At 33.6% G+C, this 20,469-nt stretch overlaps 1 protein-coding gene across 1 annotated transcript in view; it reads left to right on the top strand.

Moving 5' to 3' along the window:
• The window catches only part of Upf2 (UPF2 regulator of nonsense mediated mRNA decay), a 106,723-nt gene that overhangs the window by 13,646 nt on the left and 72,608 nt on the right, over positions 1 to 20,469 (top strand). Inside the window, 5 exon segments of the mRNA XM_053743280.1 lie at positions 6,541 to 6,561; positions 6,564 to 6,737; positions 8,600 to 8,749; positions 9,938 to 10,041; positions 13,819 to 13,904. Coding sequence (XP_053599255.1) covers positions 6,541 to 6,561; positions 6,564 to 6,737; positions 8,600 to 8,749; positions 9,938 to 10,041; positions 13,819 to 13,904 — 535 coding nt within the window.

Genomic DNA, 20,469 nt, shown 5'->3' with positions numbered 1-20,469 from the left:
TAGTTTTATGAGATGAATTATTAGTAAAAGGAGTTATTTTTGTATTATTTCAAAGGTGTTTTAAGCTTCCATATTCTCTTTCAGTTGATAGTGTTCCTAATATATTACTTTTACCTCATTATAACAAATATTTGATAAAATAATTATGGGTACATTTGACAGATAAGTATTAACAAATCATTAATCTTAAAAATATCCATCTCCAGATCTAGATGCAGATGAGCTTCCTGCATTAGAGTCTAGAAGGGGGTCTTCTACCACAGGTGCCATTGCAGGTCCAAAAGGCAGGCAGCTGGTTTACACTAATCAGCAAGTAGTGAAACCACAGCACAAATTTGGAGTTTTTGAGTGGGATGCCTATTTACCAGAGGCAAAGAAGGGAGAAAGAACCAATGACAAGACTGTTTCTAGATCATTTCTCAAACTATTGGGATAAAAACCAGCTAATAAGAAAGTAATTCAGGGATGCTGGCTCAGTGGTAGAGCACTTGCTTAATGTTTGTGAGATCCTGGGTTCAGTCCCTAGTACCACAAAATAATAGTGATGATAATCCAGCAATCCCATATACTTAAAATCTTCAGTGAAGTATTGTGTTTTACATTCTCAAAAAGAAATAACTATTGTATACTCTGAATGCATTTGTTTTATTAAATTTACATATAATCATGTGCATAATTCCTACTAATTTTTTATTTCCAAGATGAAATAAGTCTCAGTGGGAGGTTGAAGCAGGAGGATTGCAAATTTAAGGCCAGGCTCAGCAACTTAGCAAGACTGTCTCACAATAAAATTTAAAAAGAGCTAGAGATGTAGCTTTGTGGTAGAGTACTAGCTTAGAATGTGCAAGACCCTGGGATCAATCCCCAGTACCACCAAAAACAAAAACAACAACAACAAAAAAAAGAATGAATCTCAAACTGGGCCTCTACCCTCATTTATCCCAGCAGTGCTGGAGATTGAACCCAGCCCTTAAGCATATTAGGCAATCTGTCTACCCCTGAGCTACATCCCCAACCCAAACTTTCTCATTTTTTGAAAGAAGTTCCATTGTAGAATTGTGTTTTTATTGAATTTGGCTGGTTTGTTATAATTTTATCAGTATATTTATTATGTTATCTTAGAACTGAGATCTTTTCATAATAATTAGCATCCTTTGGTATTTATTTAGTTGGGTTTCTTTACTGTTTTTCATGAAATGAATTATACTGAAATTTAGGCTGTTTTTAAAATTTTAAATGAATTTAAAAGGTATATTTAAACCTTTCCCAGAGAGAATAGATCTTGGCAAAATTCTGGCATCATTTTTAAAAGGTATTTTCATATCGTATAGAATTTTAGGGTGAGAACTTTTTTCCTTTCAATATAAATTAAAGATGTTGCTTGTCTTCTAGCTTGCATTGTTTCTAATGAGAAAGCTGTTATCATTTTTTCTTTGTTCTTATTTATACAACGTGTTTTTCTATCTGGTTGCTTTAACATTTTTTAACTATAGTTGATTTTAAGCAACTTGAGTATGAGTAGCTTGGGTATTTTTCTTTATATTTCTTGTGTTGGGTCTCATTAATCTTGGATCTGAACATGTGTAGTTTCATCCATTCAATATGGAAAGTCTGGAACTTTTTTCTTTTCAATGTACTCTTTATTTTTATAGAATGCATTTTGATTCATTACACAAATGGGGGGGTACAACTTTTCATTTCTATGGTTGTACACGCTGTAGATTCACACCATTCGTGTACTCATGCATGTATATACGTTAATGTTATTATTTGTCTCATGGAACTTTATTTCTTCAAATGTATTCTATTGTTTCCTTTGTCTCTTCTCCTGTGGGCACTCAGTTACAACTATATTAGATTGTGGGAAGTGATCCCCTAGAGCTTAGTGGTGTGCTATTCTTCAGGATTTTTATTCAGTAGTATTTTTGTCTGTGTGTTTGTTGGATAATTTATTATTGCTATGTCTTCAAGTTCGCTAATCTTTTGTTTTACAGTGTCTTAGTTCTGTGGCATACTCTAGAAGCTGCACATATTTTTCTTGTGTTGAATGTGTTCATTCTGCTTTCTAACTATGTGAAATGCAGTTAGAATAACTTAATGTTTTTGTTTACTATTTTACCATTGGTGTCATTTATGTATTGTTTTAATTGATAGTAATTGACCAATCTCTTTTGTATGCCTAGTCATTTTTCTACTTCTTCACAACTCTGGTCATAATTTACTGGAAGTGCTGGATATTTTTGAATTCTTACAAATATCCTTGAATTATCCTGTGGGCACAGTTGAGTTACTTGGAAACAGTTTCATATTTGAAAGGAACAGAATAGTCCTTAGTCTAGGGCTATTTTTCCCTAATACCAAAGCAGTATCCTTGACTCTACCTACTGTCTCAACAATTAGAAGATTTTTGCAGTCTGCCTAATGGGCTTATCGGATGTTTGTGGCCTCACATGCATTTCTCTCTAAATATTAATCCTTTGAATAGTTATTTTCCCATTCTCACACATAGGTGCTGATCAGTACTCAGGTGAACAGTTAAGGAGGACCCGCTGCACATCTTTGAGGTCTTCCTGCCTCTGGGCTGATTTCTCCTCTCTGGTACTCTGTCCTGGGAACTCTAGCTGCCTTGGCTAGAGTCCTATCAGAGTCTTAGCTTTGTTGTCCTCATCTCAGGAAGACAGATTGCTGGGCTCTGCCTGGCTCCACCTTACTTGGCCATGACCTGAAAAATCTAGATAGTAAGCTACTGCAATTGTAGGTTCAGGTTTTTTTTGTTTGTTTGTTTGTTTGCCCTCTCTCAGGGATTAGTTTTCTATTCTGCCAGATATCCAGTGTTTGAAAATCATTATTTTGGGCCTGGGAGGTAGTTCAGTGGTGGAGTTTTTATATACATTCTATAGCTGCACTTTTTAGTTAATCATGTAGTTTAGATTTCTCTTCATATGAATATATACGAAGCCATCTCATTCTGTTAATTGCTGCATTGTATTATCATGTTGTATAATTTCACTATAATTGTACTCTGTTGATTGATATTTATTTCTTGTTTCAACTATTACAATCAGTGCTGTAACAAAATCTCTGAACTTTTATCTATATACACACTGATATTTTCAGGATAAATTCTTAGTAGAATTCTTGGGTTAATAGTATATGCATTTTTTAAAAATATTTTTTCATTTGTAGGTGGACACCAATTCCTTTATTTTAAATTTATTTTTATGTGGTGCTGATGATCCAACCCAGTGCCTCACACGTGCTAGGCAAGTGCTCTATCACTGAGCCACAACCCTAGCCTCAAGTATATGCATTTTAAGTTTCAATATACAATGCCATATTTTCTTCCAAAGAAATTTACATGCCACTATTTACAAGAATGATTGTTTCCCTTTACACCTAACCTTGTTGCAATTCTTCACTAAAATTCTAAGTGTGATTTAGCCTGCATCTTATTTTTAAGTTTACTGGCTCTTTATTAGTATATTCTTTTCCCTGTGGAATTTCTGTTGTCATTCTTCACCCCACCCACTTTTTCTCCCAAGTATGTCTTTTTATTGATTTGTAAAAAACACTTTTGTATATTTAAAGAAATTATTGTTTTTCATATGCATTACAAATATTTTTTTCCCAAATTTTTTGGGGGGATAATTTTTTTTTTTGCCTTGAGAAGTTAAATTTCTTTTTTTCATGATTTGGCGCTAATACATTATTTTTTAGTTATGTAAAATATTCATGCATATTTAGAATAAAAGTTAAAGTTTTCTATCAGATCTACTCCATTTCCAAAGTACCCAGTATTAACAACTTTATAGGACTCTGTCCAGACTTTTTTTTTTTTTTTTACACAAACTATCTATCTTCTGGTACCTATAATATACTTTTCTTATTAATTTAAATAGGATATTATTTTGCATGACTTCCTTTTTAATTTCAATAATGTATTTTGAGTGCCTCCTGAGTTCATGTCGAAATAACTTATTCCTCTTAATACCTAATTGGTATTACTTAGTTGTCTGAGGCCAAGTAACAGTTGTCCAGCTGCTGTAACAAAACACTATAGACTGGGTAACTTATAAACAACAGAAATTTGCTCATGGTTCTGGAGTTCAGGAATTCCAAGATCAGGGACTCAGCTCATCTGGTATCTGGGAAGGGCTCACTCTCTCTGCTTTGTAGTAGTACCTTCTTCTTGTTCTTCTTCTTTTATTTTTTTTATTTTTAGTTGTAGATGGATATAATATCTTTATTTTTTTATGTGGTAATGAAAATTGAACCCAGTGCCTCACTCATGCCCACAAGTGCTCTGCCACTGAGCCACAACCCCAGCCCTGTAGTAGTACATTGTTGCTGTGCCTTTACATGGTGGAAGGGATGAACAAACTCCCTGCTGCCTCTTTTATAAGGGCATTCATCCTATTCATGAGGATTGAGTTCTCTTGACCAAAGACCTCATCTCTCTCAAAGCCCAGGTCTTAATATTATTCACTTTGAGCATTAATGTTTCAACATGGGATATTAAAACATTTGCACCATAGCAATAGTGTTTATATGTGGTTTGTCAACCTTTATCTTATTGATAGATATTTAGGTTCATTCTAGATTTGCTGTTACAAACAGTGCTATAGTGGACATATTTGTAAATCATGGTTCACATTTTCTGTTATTTCTTAGACATTTAAAAAGTAACAAGGTCTTGTAGGATCAAGATTATGCTTATTTTAAATATTGATAGACACGGAATAATCACCCCATCAGTGCATACTCTAGTAAAACATGAGTGCTATTTCTCTCTCTCTCTATTTTCTTTCTTTTTGTGGTACTGAGGATTGAACCATGAATGCTCTACCACTGAGCTCCATCCCCAACCCTCTTTTACTTTTTATTTTGAGCTAGGATCTCCCTATGTAGCCCAGGCTGGTCTTGAACTTCTGAGTCTCCCGCCTCAGCTTTCCAGTAGCTGGGATTAGAGGCATGTGACATCATGCCTGGCAGGATGAGTGCTTTTTCTCCACTGTCTTGTCAATATTTGATAGAGTCAGTCTTTTAAATTTCTATAATTCAAAGTTAAAGTGCTAAATGTTTTATTTAGCTTTATCATACTTAGTACCGAAGTGAAGGATCTTTTCATATGTTCTTACCTATTTGGAGGCTTTATCCATTTTTGCATTGGAATTTTATATTTGTATATAAAGATCTTTCTGGGGAAAAAAACACATTTTTTCTATACTCGGTTGCAGAATACTTCTGATGCCAAATGTGTCCCCCACTAAACTGACAATACCTGTTGGATCCCAAAAATTTAATCCAATTCTGACACTGTCTACCTAGAATTTGCTTTATTTCTCACAAGTGAAGGACTTAGTCCCAGGTATTATTACCCCCACTTAAGAGGCCAGTTGCAAATCTGACCTCCTGTAATTTGACTGATGGATTATAAATCCTGGGTTCCAATGAATACCTCCTCTGCTTTGATAAGTTGCTAAAATGACTTACAGAACTTGGGAGGACATTTAAGTTTACCTTTTATTATTAAAGATATTGTATAGGTCGCAAATGAACAGCCAAAGGAAGAGGAGGTATGTACAAGTCCAGAAGCAGAAGCCTCTGTCTGTGTCAAGTAGGGGTGGGGCATCCCTCTTTGCACATGTATGTGTTCATTCACTAACTTGAAAGCTCATTAGTTCTCCTTGTTCAAGAGGTTTTATAGAGCTTAATCCCTACTCCCCACCCTTCCCTGAGGTCAGTGGGTAAGGAAAAAGGTCAAACCACGCTGTATCAAGTCCAAAATGATAACCCTTAATCTTTCTGGTGACTCGTCCCATCCTCAGGTTTAGGGCCTTCTCCCTAGTCACCTCATTAACACAATCACCGGTAAGATCCAGTGGGGCTCCTTGTGAGTAACAAGACTCATATTACTCAGGACACACCAAGTGTTAAGGAGTTCTGTGCAGGGATCCAGGGACAAAGACCACATATGTTTTATTATATTATATATCTTATGAATAGTAACTTTTTATATAGGTATCATCTTAATTAAATGTGTATGGCCTATTTAAGAAGATATAATAGTATACAATTGTGACATAAATGGTACAGAAAATTGGTAGTTATCTCAGAAATGCTTTATGGAGGGTGTGGGCCTTTAAGCTGAATGTTTTAGAAATGGCCCAATCTTATATATTTTGTCATTTTGGTTTTAAGTTTCATGAAGGTAGTCCCAACATATCAAATGGCCACTTAATCTCCTTTTGGTTGTTTAAAACAAATCTGAGAAAAAAGTCTTATCCTATGCTATTATCTTCTGATCCATTCTGATTTAGGCCCTTAATTAAAACACAATTTGACTTGATGTTAAAAATGGTCACATGTAAAAAAAAAATGGTCACATGTACAATCCCACGTGCTTGTTGATTGAAGAAGCACCTGTCAGTTGAAGCAATGAAGATTCAGTAGCTATAAAATTGAAATTAAAAATATAATGTCATGTTTACCATGTTATATCTGCAGTAGTATTAATTACCTGTGGTTTATTTACTATAGAACATGGACCTGGAATTGATATATTACACCTGGTAAACCTGGAGAATATGACTTGGAAGGTGGCATATGGGAAGATGAAGATGCTCGGAATTTTTATGAGAACCTCATTGATTTGAAAGCTTTTGTTCCAGCCATCTTGTTTAAAGACAATGAAAAAAGTTGTCAGAACAAAGAATCTAGCAAAGACGATTCCAAAGGTAAATTCTAGAGGAAATAAACTAAGTGCTGCAAAAATCAGCTTAAAAAACAAAAGTTGTAATATGAACATTATATTAAATGAACAATATTTTAAATGACAAAATAATGTGGAATGGAGCATTAAAGGGTGATAATACACTTTTTCCAGAGCCAATACATTTAAGTTAGTGTGAATTAATTTGGAAATGTTTATTTTTAATATCTCAGAATGGTTTAATATGAGATCTTGATAAGACTCTAACATTCATAGTCGGATTGTTGGGGGAAGTGGAAACACTATTGCACATTAATTTAAATCGTTAACTTTGTCTCAGGACCCTGCATCATTTGTCTGAATTCTACCACTCCAGATATGTCTGTTATACATGACTCTTAATTTTCTATCCCTTTTAGTCTCTGAAATGGGCCCGTCTTGCCTTTTGTTCTTAATAGGTTGTTCTGCGTTATTTGGAATCTCCTCCCCACTACACTATACTATACTCCTCATGTATCCTAATTTATTTTCCTTAGGTAAATAATAAATATCTTGATAGCAAGGATCACATTTTAAGCTTTTTTTTTTTTAATATTCAGTAGTCTAGTGTAGTTCCAAATGTATAGTCAAAATTCAGTAAATGCTCTTTTGATTGCAAGACATCAAGTAACATTGGGGAGTAAATATATTTGAAAAGTTAAATGAAGGAGAAAATGATAGTCTGTCTTCATTTAGAAACAGCATAATCCATACTCATTCTCATTCTCCCAAATATATAACGGCATCAGGTATCAAATAAGATGATTAGTGGACATGAGAGAGAAAGCTGAGAAATATGTTTAAGCATAAATTCTCCTTTTAAAAATATTTTAGTTGTAGATGGACACAATACCTTTATTTTATTTATTTATTTTTATGTGGTGCAGAGGATAAACCCCAGTGCCTCACACATGCTAAGCAAGTGCTCTACCACTGAGCCAGAACTGCAGCCCCTAAGCATAAAATTCTTGAGTTCAGACTTTTTTTGTTAATTTTTACTTGGGGGAAAAATTTAAACACAAAAGATAGTATAGTGTAGTGAATTTGAACTTACCTATCACCAAAATTCAACATTTTTCAACATTTTGCCAATCTTGTTGCACTAAGGTTTTGGCTATTTTACTTTGTCCCATGTTTTGGTTTCCTCTAACTCCTAATATCTAGATGAAAAGGATATTTTTTCTAATTAGTCTTTTTGTATCTACTCTTTGTTTTTCTAATGTATTTTCTATATTGCTGCTAAGTCAATTTTTTAATAACTCACATTTAAATATTGCCTTGCTCATTATCCTGCAAAGGTCATATATATATATATGAGAAAGTCTGAACTTCTCATCTGGCATTTGAGACCTTTTGTAATTTGAGACCAGTTGAAATTAGCTTGATTCCCGTCATCTTTAGCACAGATCCTCATGCTGTAGTTGCCCATCCATCTGTCTACTCAAAGACATGTGATCATTGTTTTCAGTAAGCATAATGTATTTTATACATTTTGTTTTGTGGTGCTGGGGATCGAACTCAGGGCCTTATGCTTGGTAGGCACATACTCTACCACAGAGCTACATCCCTTACACTATACATTTATATTTTATAAATCAATACATATGTACATACATACACATACACACAATGAATGTGCCAACTGTATGTGTAGTTTCTAAGTCAAGTGATGCACATTTGTTAATCCTTACCTTTTTGCAGCAAGATTTCTATGTGACTTTTAGTTCAGGTGTACTCATTCTTTGCTTTTTAAATTTTTATTTTCTGCAGTGGCAGGGATCAAACTCACACATGCTAGACAAATGCTTTGCCAACTGAGAGCAGCTCTTTGTTCTTTGTTTTTAACAGAGTTAAAAGAATCTAAGGATAATAAAGAGATACCAAGTCCTGATGATTTGGAACTTGAGTTAGAGAATCTAGAAATTAATGATGACACCTTGGAGTTAGAGGGTGGAGATGAAGCTGAAGATCTTACAAAGAAACTTCTTGATGAACAAGGTAAAGGACTATTTCATGAATTTTCAGTTATTTTGTACATAGAACTCTTGCCTAAAATATGGAGCTTTTCTCTTTAATTCTCTTTTTTCTTATTTTTGACAGTACTAGTGATTGAACTCAGAGTCTCATGCATGCTTGGCATGCACTCTACCACTGAGCTATATCCCTGTGATCCTAATTCTCTATTTTTTAATTCCCTATATTTCTGTTGTATTCAGGCTTCACTTTAGAATTAGTTTTAGAACAAAACACTGTCCAATACTATGTGACTATAAGCTTTAGCAATCATCTAATTGTAAGCATCTTAAGATATTTCTTATACTTTACTGACAACTTGCTACAGCATTGTCCTAGTATTTTAATTCTGTGATAAACTTTAAAACTTAAGTGTATTTGAAAATTGTGTAAAATGATTAAAAGATAAAAATCCAACTAGCATATCAGTTGTTAATTTTATCTTTCTTTATGATTAAGGTTTTGTATTTAGTAATAAAAATATTACATCATTATTCCCTAAACACTTCCTATTGAGTTTTATTAGTTAAGATTCTTATTAGAAATAGACCTTTTGTCATTATTACTTTTCTCTGTTGACTCCTTTGTTTCCTGCTGCAGATTCTCTTTACTCATGAAGTGAGGGCTGCCCCAGGCTTAAATCACACCAGTTAGAGACATCAGAGGAAAAGAGAACTTCTCCTGCTAAATGTATATAAATATCACAAAAGGACTTTAGCTAGTTCTATGTCATGCTGTACGTCCCAGAGAAATGGTAGCATATTGTGCTTTGATTGGCAGCAGCTATCCCCATCAGAATCTCATGGAATGGGAGACTTAGTTCTTCAAAGGCAAGATTTGAGAATGCTATTAGTTGAAGAACATAGGGGACAGAATGCTGGACAGATAAAAGTATTAGATTTAGTATGAAGTTACATGTATTTTATGAGTAAGTTTTGTTTCTTAATGCAAAAGGTTTGCCTTTTTATAGATGATGTCTGAACAGTAGTGATTTAGGGTTATGATTCTAGAAATTCCTGAAGTTCTAGAAATATTTTAAAATTTCTTAATGTTTTCATCGTTATGAAAATAACTCTAAGATGATCTATTTCCCAAATAACTGATAATTGGATGCTTTTATTCTATATGTTTCTGTGTAGTTTTTAAACCTATTTTAAACTAATTTTATATTAGAACAAGAGGATGAGGAAGCCAGCACTGGATCTCATCTCAAGCTCATTGTAGATGCTTTCCTCCAGCAATTACCCAACTGCGTCAACCGAGATCTGATAGACAAGGTATCATGATTCTTGTGTAATTTTACTCAAGCATATAGACCTGTAGGAATCTCCTAATTTGCAATGTCTAGCTTTCAAACTGTTCAAACAATAGAATGAACTATTTCTTCAGATGGAGTCTTTTATGGGAATCGACATAAACATAGATGAAGTTGGAGCCAGTCTGTAGATGTTTTGTTTGTAAGTGAAACTGGCTGCAGATCCTGTTGGTGTGATACCTTTCACCTTCATGTAGAGATCCTTCAATTTGGAAAATAGTGTCTTAGATGAGAGGTTCTTAAAGTGTGGTCTTTGGATTCCTGATGCCATACAAGGCATTTTCAGGGCCTCTATGAGGTTATAACTTTTGATAAAAATACTCAAGATTTTTTCTCCCTTAAACTGTTTTTTAATATTTGCAAAAATGATGGTGGTAAAGTTCTTAGCATTTTAGTGTGAGTCAGGCATTATTATCATGTTCTTCACTACCATGCATTTGTAATTAAACAGTGCCACTTTCACTTCATCTCTGTGATAATTCAATTAAAATGAGTGATTTTATAACAGATCACACACAAATTTTTTGTGTGTGTGGTGTTGGGGATTGAATCCAGGATGCTCTGCCACTGAGCTATATTCCAAGCCTGATGCTCCCCTGCACACTTTTTTTTTGTTAATTTTTGAGATAGCACTTGACTAAATTGCTCAGGCTGTCATTGAACCTTCTGCTTCGGCCTCTCAAGTAGCCTGGATTACAAGCATGCACCACAACACCTGCCACATTCAGTCTTTGAGTACACATCTTTTGAATCTGACCAAGTGGGAATGATGTATTGAAATACTTTTTTCTTAAGGTTGTCTCAAGGAAAATTACTTGTGTGATGGAGTTGTAAATTGAAATAGTTGCTTTTATCATAGAATACCATTTTTACTTGAAGAACTAAGGGATAAAACTATGGTTATTCTAACTTGGGTACTTAGCAGAAATTTTTCTGAAATGAACTGAGTGAGTCCATCACTTCAAGGAAAACAATGAATAATACTTATTACCAATGATCAAATATAACTTTTTAATGGGGCATGTTGGCACATACGTATAATCCCAGTGATTTGGGATTATGAGGCAAGAGGATTGCAAATTCAAAGCCAGCCTCACCAATTTAGGGAGTCTGTGTCTCAAAATAAAAATACAAAAGGACTGAGGATGTGGGTCAGTGGTTAAGTGCCCTGGGCTCAACCCCTAGTACTAAAAAAAATTAAAAAGAAAAATTGACATTTCAACACCAATTTGAATCTTACAAAAACTTATGTCTACCACCATAAACTTGACAGTTTCCCAATTCTTTTCTAAAAAGACTATTTACAAGAATTTTCTGATGAAATTACTATGATAGTAATTTATGTAATTTTAAAGTATTATGTGTATATTTAGATGATATGCATTGGCTCTGTGAAGTAGTACTCTAAGTGACCAGTTTATAGTGTTAAAAATCAAATGTAGGTGTTAAAGATCCACTCAAGGTATAAGGTAGACCAAAGGATTTCAACTTAACAGCATGACATGTTTATTGATCCTGTCTGATTCTGTGTTGCAGCTAATCCTTAAGAAATCACCACTTGTTAAATTTTAGTATAGTATCAAAATAAAATAGTTACTAAAAATATTTTAAAATACACCTCCATTTTTCACCTAAATATATGTGTGAAGCTATATTTTCATCATATACTTTTATCCAAATAACACATTGCAACAGGTTGAATATATAAACAAACAAAAGAAACTAGCTGTTCTGTTAGAGTTCCTGCCATTCTTCTCACTAATTTTTTTTATTTTGAATTTTTTTCTTTCAACCTTTAATAAGAGGCTTTTTCCTATTTTAAATGAATTAATGTTTTTCAGATTTCTCAGTTTTAATTTCTGATATGATAAACACTAAAAGATGTTAAACCCACATTATGTTTTTTCAGTTCCTTGATAATTTTTAAGAGTATAAATGACTCTTGAGACCATAACTGTGAAACTTGATTTAGGTAAATTTTTCTTGAAAAACATAATGTAATCTTTTATCCTTTTGTCCTTCTAGGGAATTGCAAAAATCAGGCTATTTTTCTACTTAAGCAGCCTTTCTTCGAATAATTTAGATGTATTTTTAGTTATTGTTTATTTAATCGAATGAACTTTCATTCCAGATTGTCTTATTGTGAAGTAATTGGGTCAATGTAGTTTTCAAAAATTTAGTAATTACAGCCTTTATTTTAGCTACCTTTTTATTCTTTTTTCTTTTTTTTTTCTTTTTTTTTTCTTTTTTTTTTGGTCCCCTTTTTGTTTCTTCTACAAAATATAGCAGAAAACCAGTCTTTTGGAGCATGGTGTACTGGGGAATTGAACCTGGGGCGTTTACTGCTGATCTATATCCCCAGTCCTTTTTCTTAGAGTGTCTCACTAAGTTGCTGAAGGTCTTTCTAAATTGCCAAGACTGACCTCAAACTTAAGATCCTCTTGCCTTAGCCTCCTGAGTTACAGGGATTACAGTGTTTATCCCTACCTGACAAGAAACCACTCTTAAGCAGTCAGTTATTTTTCTGAGTTTTAGATATGACTGAATCTGTTCCCTGCTAAATGGTTATTCATTAACTTTAAAAGAGGATGAGAGAGATACTTTGACACTCCTGCTCACTTCTACCCCACATTTTGAACACTAGCAGAAATATTGCAAGTGGAGAATGATCTTATTAGTAGTGTATATTAGTAACATTATTATTAAGAATCTCAGGTCATAGTAATGTGAGGTATCCTCTAATGCCCAGCCTGTTCTTGAAAACTGTAGCCAGTATTGATCACATATTAAATTCTGAGTTGGTTCTTGGAAACCCAGAGGAAAAATATGAGGCCACCATCTCTTTTAGATCCCAGTAGCTTCCTCATGAAATTTCTTGCATATTGTTAGCAAAGACCCAAATGGCTTAAGAGGAAAAGTATTTGGGAAACTAGGTAAATAAACTTAGTAGAATTCTTCAACTTAATTATGTAGGACTGGGGTTGTAGCTCAGTAGTAGAGCACACGCCTGACATGTGTGAGCACTGGGTTGATTCTCAGCACCACATATAAATAAATAAAATAAAGGTCTATTGACAATTTAAAAAATTTAAAAAGAAATGATTACATAGCTACAAATAAGCTTTAGTCAGATATTTAACAATAAAAGTTTATAAGATAAAAAATTAATTTTTTTGGCTTTGGTAAATATTCTTGATACTTTATAGGTTATCAGAATACTCTTTTCTGATTTGTGTGTGGGTTTGTGCTGAGGAGGAACGTAGGCCCTCACACATAACCAGTCAAGCACTCTACATTGAGCTACACCACTAGCCCCTGATAGTAATATTGACTTTAAAAAGATGGATTGTACTTTTCATAGAGTTATTGCCAAACACCTGTCTTTGAGCTATTCCCTTGAAGTTCTGTTCTCAGCACTAGGTTGCATTTTTTAAAAAATAGGAAACCTTTTTTTTTTTTTTTTTTTTTTAAGATATGTAAGGAGAAAGCTGTTAAGCATAGTGATCTTTTAGTTGGGATATTTTATAATGCTGTGTCTTAAAACCATTTTATTTTATTTATTTATTATTTATTTATTTTTGCAGTCCTGGGGATTGAATTAAAACCATTTTAAAATATTAGGAACAAGTGAAAATATAGTAGCCAGAATTTCTATTTTTAGTAGCTAAATTTAAGGTAGGTTTGGGTTTTTTGGTTTGTTTTTGTTTTTAAGAAGAAAAGTTTGCTCTTTCTCCTATAGGCAGCAATGGATTTTTGCATGAACATGAATACAAAAGCAAACAGAAAGAAGTTGGTACGGGCACTCTTCATAGTTCCTAGACAAAGGTAGGTATTATAAAAGTTATTTATTAATGTTTTTACTATGCAGTGGTGATTGTAAGATCAAAGTTAACTTATTTAATTCATCCCTTAAAACTATCACTTGTTTTTTGACTTTATTTGCTCAATAGGCCTTAGTTTTTGTCATATGTTCTAGAATTTTTTTCTCATTTATTTTGTTTTTGTTTAATGGTAATATTCTTTAATATGTACCTGTTACTTTAGAGAAGATGTTTAAGAATAAAAATAACTTTATGTTAAACTCAGTAATGGCTAGAAGCAATTGATTACATTTGCTTCTGAGGAGAAAAAATGATAAATGATTTAAGTTTTTGGAGCGTTTTTATTTGTGTAAATATTATACAATTAGATTCAATGAATGTAATTCTTACAGTTAGGTTTCAGTGAAAATTTTCAAGTATTTGGGCTATTATCATAGTTTAGAGATGAGATAACCTGCCTAGAGATTCGTTGGATAGAATTGGAAGTCACATTAGTGATTATGGATAGTAATTCAAGACACATTCAGTTGCATAAGCTCTTACAGAATCCTGCTGCTCTGTCTTACACTAAAGTCTCTACTTCACCTGAATGTTTCTGGACCATTCACAGACTATTCGTCTTAGGAATCTGGAGGAGATCCGTGCAGTTTATTTTACCAATGAATAAAGAATTTTTTATAACTATTAGAATGATTATATACAACATAACTAAAATAGATCATTTCCCCAAAGATGAGGAATCTGAAATTGCTTCAGCAAAAATTTAATTTGGTTTATTTCATTGATGGAGGCCAGTGATCTCTTAGTAATGATAAGATTTCTGAGTGAAACCAAATATCCACTTGTGTTTTTCTCTCATTGTTTTTTATCTCAGCAACATTAATATGAGCATTTGGTTTTTCATTTTAATGGGTCAAGGGAGAAGAAATGTTAATATAGTGAGTAGATAATTAGGAATTGTGTAATTAAGAAAGTCATGATTTATAGTCATGTGATGTAGAATTATGCGTTATCAAATCTAATGAACCATCAATTTGAAGTGTATCTTTATCTTATATATGATTAAAAGGGAAGAAATATTGTCAATTAATTTTAAGTCTTTGTGAGATATGTTCTACTTTCCTGTACGTGAAAAGTGGGGAGAAGAGGTACACCTCAAATTGATGAAAATTCACATTTTCCCTTCAGGATCTTGAAACTAATTAAAAAAAATTTTTTTTTTTTTTTTTGTTTTTACTATACAGGATAGAATGTTCACTTTCATATTTTTCTTTTCAACTACATTTTATTTGAATGAAGACACATATAGCAACAATTATCTAGGTTTATAATGTATAACCACATGTTACAACAGAATACCAAGTTAAAAAAAAAAAGACCTGATTTATTAAAAGAAATGATAGTCATATTTTACCTGTAAAAGATCATATTTCCTGCAAATCTGTTCCACCCACACCTCCAATAAAGTCCTTCAAGTGTTGTGTAAAATTATTTGGCCTTATGCCAATGTTCTCTTTTATAAATGAATTTATCTGCTTTTCTGAGGGGTAGAAAATAGGACTTAGTAGTGGTTAGAATCTGCTAGGGACAGATTAGAAAATAGTAAGAAGTGACAGTTTATGGTTTGAGAGAAGAAAGTATAAAACATCCCCCATATTTAAAATGCATAGCATTCTAAAGCCTTACAAAATAGACCCCATAGTCTTGTATACTTAAAGCATATAAATATAATGATTTTAGGTTGTTAATCAGTCTGATGATCTGGAAAGATGATGTATGCTCTACAGTCTGTTCATTCATTAAATAATTATTGTGGGTCTATTGTATACTGTGATTGGTGCTGGAGATGCAATATAGTAATGAACAAGATCAGTTTAGTTCTTATATTCATTTAACTTAAAATTTGGAGAGGGCAGATGAATAATTCCAATTCTAAGTGCATTTATCAAGAAGAAGCCCAACATACTTTGAAGCATAGAGTGAGGGGAACTTAGTCATTAGTCAGAAAGCCAGAAAAGGCTCTGGAATAAGGAACCTTTAATCTGAGTCCTGAGAAAGGAATTAGCTAGACAAAAGATGGGTGGGGAAAAAAATATAGAAAGAATATTCCTGATAGACAGAAGTATGTGCAGAGAGACAGAAACAGGAAAGGCCATGGCATCAAGCTATTGCACAAAATCCCTTCTTGGGATCTTAGATATTGTCCTCTAGATTGTAAATTGCAGGAAAGAGGTCATGCTACTTTTCTCTCCCCAGCCCTTAGTGTAATGTCTGACATGAAGAAAGAGGTAAAATTATGTAACGTGGTACTTAATGCCTGTTTTAGTCAGTTTTGTGTCATTGTGACCAAAATACCTGATATGAACAACTTAGAGGAGGGAAGTTTATTTGGGGCTCATGTTTGCAGAGGTCTCAGTCCACAGATGGCTAAGTCCATTGCCCTGGGCCCAAGGTGATGCCCAGCATTGTGGTGTAAGGGCCCAGCAGAGGAAAGCTGCTCAGTTCATGGTGGGTTAGGAAGCAAGGAGTGGGGAAGGAGCCACAGAGAAGATGTACCCTTCCAGTGCACACCCCCCAGGTGACCCAACTTCTTTAGCCATGCCCTACCAGCCTACAGTTCTCACCCATTCAAACTAGGATTGACTGATCTTGTTGCAACTCTCACAGTCCAGTCACTTTACTCTGAACATCCTGAATTAACATAGGAGCTTTTGGGGAATATCTCACATCCAAGCCATAACAATGTTTTTTCTTATCTACAGATATAAAAACTGTTAGCTTTTAGGACAGAAGTCTGTGACTTCAAATTTTGTACATATTCACACCAAGATGTACTTTTAAGCACAGTAAATGCTTTAAAATATTTGGCAAATTAATGTTGGTTATATGTAGTTTCAAAAAATAAATAATACTTTCACAAAGTTCAAAACCTAAAAGTATACAACGAATGTGATGAAAAGTATCTTTCCGATCCTCATTTCCCCATCCATCCAATTTCTTCTTGTAGTAGGAAACCAGTGTCTTGATTCTGATATATCTTCCCAAAGTTTCTTTGTGTATTCAAGAAAACACAATTATAGATTCTTTTTTCCTATTTTTTATACAAAGGGCAACTTATTATTTTTATCTTTCATCTTAATACATAAAGGTTCCTTGTTCTTGTTTTAAAGGGGCAATGTTTCTTTTTTGTGAATATACTATAATTAACCATTTCAGACTTTCCAGTCTTTGCCATTATAAACAATGTCATATTTCTTTTTTTCCCAATACCAGTGAACATTTACTAAACCTATATGAAGTGGGAGAGAGCTAAGAAATGCCTCTCTCCAATCTGTGTACAGTTCATAACACCCCACCTAGGATCAATGTCTTGCTGTTTATCTAGCTGAGTACATGCCAAGTTTCACTAGTTTTCTACAATTAGGCAATATCGAGTAAGTATAGTGGTTGACTAGTTCAAAAGTTCACGCCCTTCTCAAAAGTGGTGAGAGCATGAGTGACGTGTTGTCACAGCTGATGGAGACTTAGCTTCATTTTAAAGATGCACTGAGGTGGACTTCACTTTACATGGAGATACTGGTCTAGTCTTATTCACAAAGCTCTCTCAAATGTATTGTAATCATCAGGGGCCTCACTGTTTTCCTTCATAAAGCAGTGCCCGTATAGATGTCAGCAGAAAATTCAGTCTCTGTGTTCTCCAGATTCACATCTGTGGTTGACTTTAGGCCCGTGGTCTGCTCTAGGTTAGTGGTTGAATCTTGTTCCCTGGTTATTTCTACATCTGTGGTGAACTCAGATCTAGTAGGTTAGTGATTGGTCCTGGGGGCAGTGTGGAGAAAGCCACAGCCAGGGCAACACAGGACAGGGAGGATCAGGACCTTGTGGAGCATGGTGGTAGGACCAGGAGGTCAGGAAGCTGGTGGGTGAGCAGGCAGGGAGGCAGGCCCTCTTTATCCTTTTGATTATGTTAGCTAGTGATTTCTCTATTTTAGTTTTTTTTTTTTTTCCTACCAAGAAAACCAGCTTTTTTAGCTCTATTGTATATTTTATTCTTTTTTTTTTTCCCACATTATTTTTAGCTTTTGTCTTTATTAATTACCTCTTTTTGGTTCTTACCATGTATTTCATTCCTTTTCTGGAATTGCATGTATGACTTGTTTGTAGAGTATGGTTTTAGCTCTGTCTTGTAGTTCTTATGTCTGATGATTTCTTACATTTTCTAGAAATTCTGCAGTTTCAGTTTTTATTTTCTAAGTGACCTTTGGAGTTATTAGAAGTTTGAAACTTTTAGGATAATGGGACTGTTTGTGATGCTGTTAATAATTCATAATTTCATTGTACTGAGATTTTAAGTTTTGAGAATTTTTTGCAATTTCTTTTGTGGTATATTCTGTAGCTAATTTTCATGAATGGGCTTCCCTTTTTTTTTTTTGGTTGTGGGAATTGAACCCAGTGATACTTTACCACTAAGCTACATCCCCAGCCCTTATTTTTTATTTTGAGAGGGAGTCTCACTAAGTTGCCCAGTCTCACTCAAACTTGTGGTCCTTCTGCCTCAGCTTCCCGAATTGCTGAGAATACAGGTGTGCACCACTGCGTCCAGCTCCATGGACATTGTTAAAATGTGTGTTTTTGTTTCTCCGATGCAGTTAAATGTGTTGATCAGGCTTACATTATTAAATAACATTTTTTGTTTTTGCAGTGCTGAGAATTGAACACAGAGCCTCACACATACTAGGCAAGCTCTTATTAAGATCTGCCATTTTTAAAAAATGTTTTTGCCCACTTGCCCTTGGTTTCTGGGCTGAGAGAATTAATGAATACTATTGCTGATGTGTTTCATTTCTACTAGTAAGATTTCAGCTTTCAGAATGATCATGGTATTTGGTATGTAGATAATACTTGGATCTGCATTGTGAATTGCATCTTTATCATTAGAGTGTCCTTTTTGGTCTTTTTAATGCTTTTTGACCTTATCTAGTCTTAACAATTATGACTTCTGCTTTTTTTGTCTTTTTCTTTTTTGTCTGGTATACCTTTGTTCTTTTTTTATATTCAGTCATTTACAAATCAGTTCACTTTTGTTGAGTCTCTTCTGTGTATTAGTGAATTTTACTTTCAGATCCATTTTCAAAATATGTTCCTTTTAATAATTAAGCTAGGCTATTAATGATTGGTCTGAACTGTGTTGTGTTTTCTTTTTTTGGTTTTAATTAAAGTCGTTCATTATGTGTTGTGTGTGTTTCTTTTCTTTTCTTTTCTTTTCTTTTTTTTTTTTTTTTTTTTTTTTTTTTTTTTTTTTTTTTTTTTTGCAGTGCTGGTATTTAAACCCAGGGCCTTATGCATGGTAGGTAAGCATTCTACCACTGAGGCACATTCTAGCCCCTGTATTTTTCAATTTAGTGTGTGTGTTTTCTGATTTTAGAAAGGTTTGCATTTTTATTTATTACTTACCTTTGTGATTGTAACTTTACTTAGTGATCATTTGTTAGGCAGTTAGCATGAGCAATGATAAAATTAGCTTGTGTTCTGTTCTCACTCCTTTCCTCACCCATCTCCTATTAATAATATATCTTCCTTAATGTTTTTCTTTTTACTCTTAAATGTGCTTATCTTTATATTTGATTTGTCAATTTTGAATATTTAACTTTCAGCATTACAAGTAGGCAAGCAGCAAATGATGATTTTTTTTTTCTTTTCCATTCCCCCTCATTATTTTATTTCTATGTTGATAACATATCCTGATATGAAATAAAATATTTATATTCAAATTTGTCATGCTAACAACCCTTGTGTTTATTTTTATCTCATTCTTGTTTTTGTTTTGTTTTGCTTGATTCTGTGGATTGAGTCAGGGCCTGGAACAACCTTAGCACAAACTCTACCACTGAGCTATACCCACTATTCCTGTTTTTAACTTAGTTTTACAGTTTAAAATACTCAGTACTCCCTGCCAGTCCTCTTGTTATGGTTTACTCAGGTATCTATTGGTTTTGCTGAAGTTTATCTTCTAATTGTTTTCTCAAGAAGGGTTTTTGGGAAAAATATTTTGCTTGAGTTCTTGTTTTTTCAATATTTCCATTACTTTTTTACTTAAGTGACAACATGGCTGCTTATAGGATCTATAGCTCAGATTGTTTTTACCTTAAATAGGAATTATCAGATAGTCATTTGCCATTTGGTATTATTGTGATGATGTCTGAAGCCAACCTGGTTTTTGGTTTTTAGTTTCTTTCCTCCTTTTAAATTGACTTGATGATAGTTCATTTATATGATTGCACAAATAATTCTTTCTTTAACAAATCCAGTAACTTTCCTAGAATAGATATGTCTTGGCTTTGATGATTTGGGTCATTCTCTATGCCCTTCCAGTTTTCATGTTGAAAATTTTAGGGACTTTTTTATGATTTTCATTCTTAAATGTGTTTACTTGTTCTGTTATCTAGTTTTGGTTTCCTCCTTCTTTTTTTTTTTTTAACCACATCTATAAGATAGGATTTCCCTGGCTTATATTATTAACAGGTTTCTAAGGGTAAATTTTTACCATTGCTTCTGATATTTGTTGCTTT

This window comes from Sciurus carolinensis, chromosome 12 (assembly GCF_902686445.1).
Source record: "Sciurus carolinensis chromosome 12, mSciCar1.2, whole genome shotgun sequence".
Taxonomy (NCBI): Eukaryota; Metazoa; Chordata; class Mammalia; order Rodentia; family Sciuridae; genus Sciurus; species Sciurus carolinensis.
This window is presented reverse-complemented; position numbering and strand designations above follow the sequence as displayed.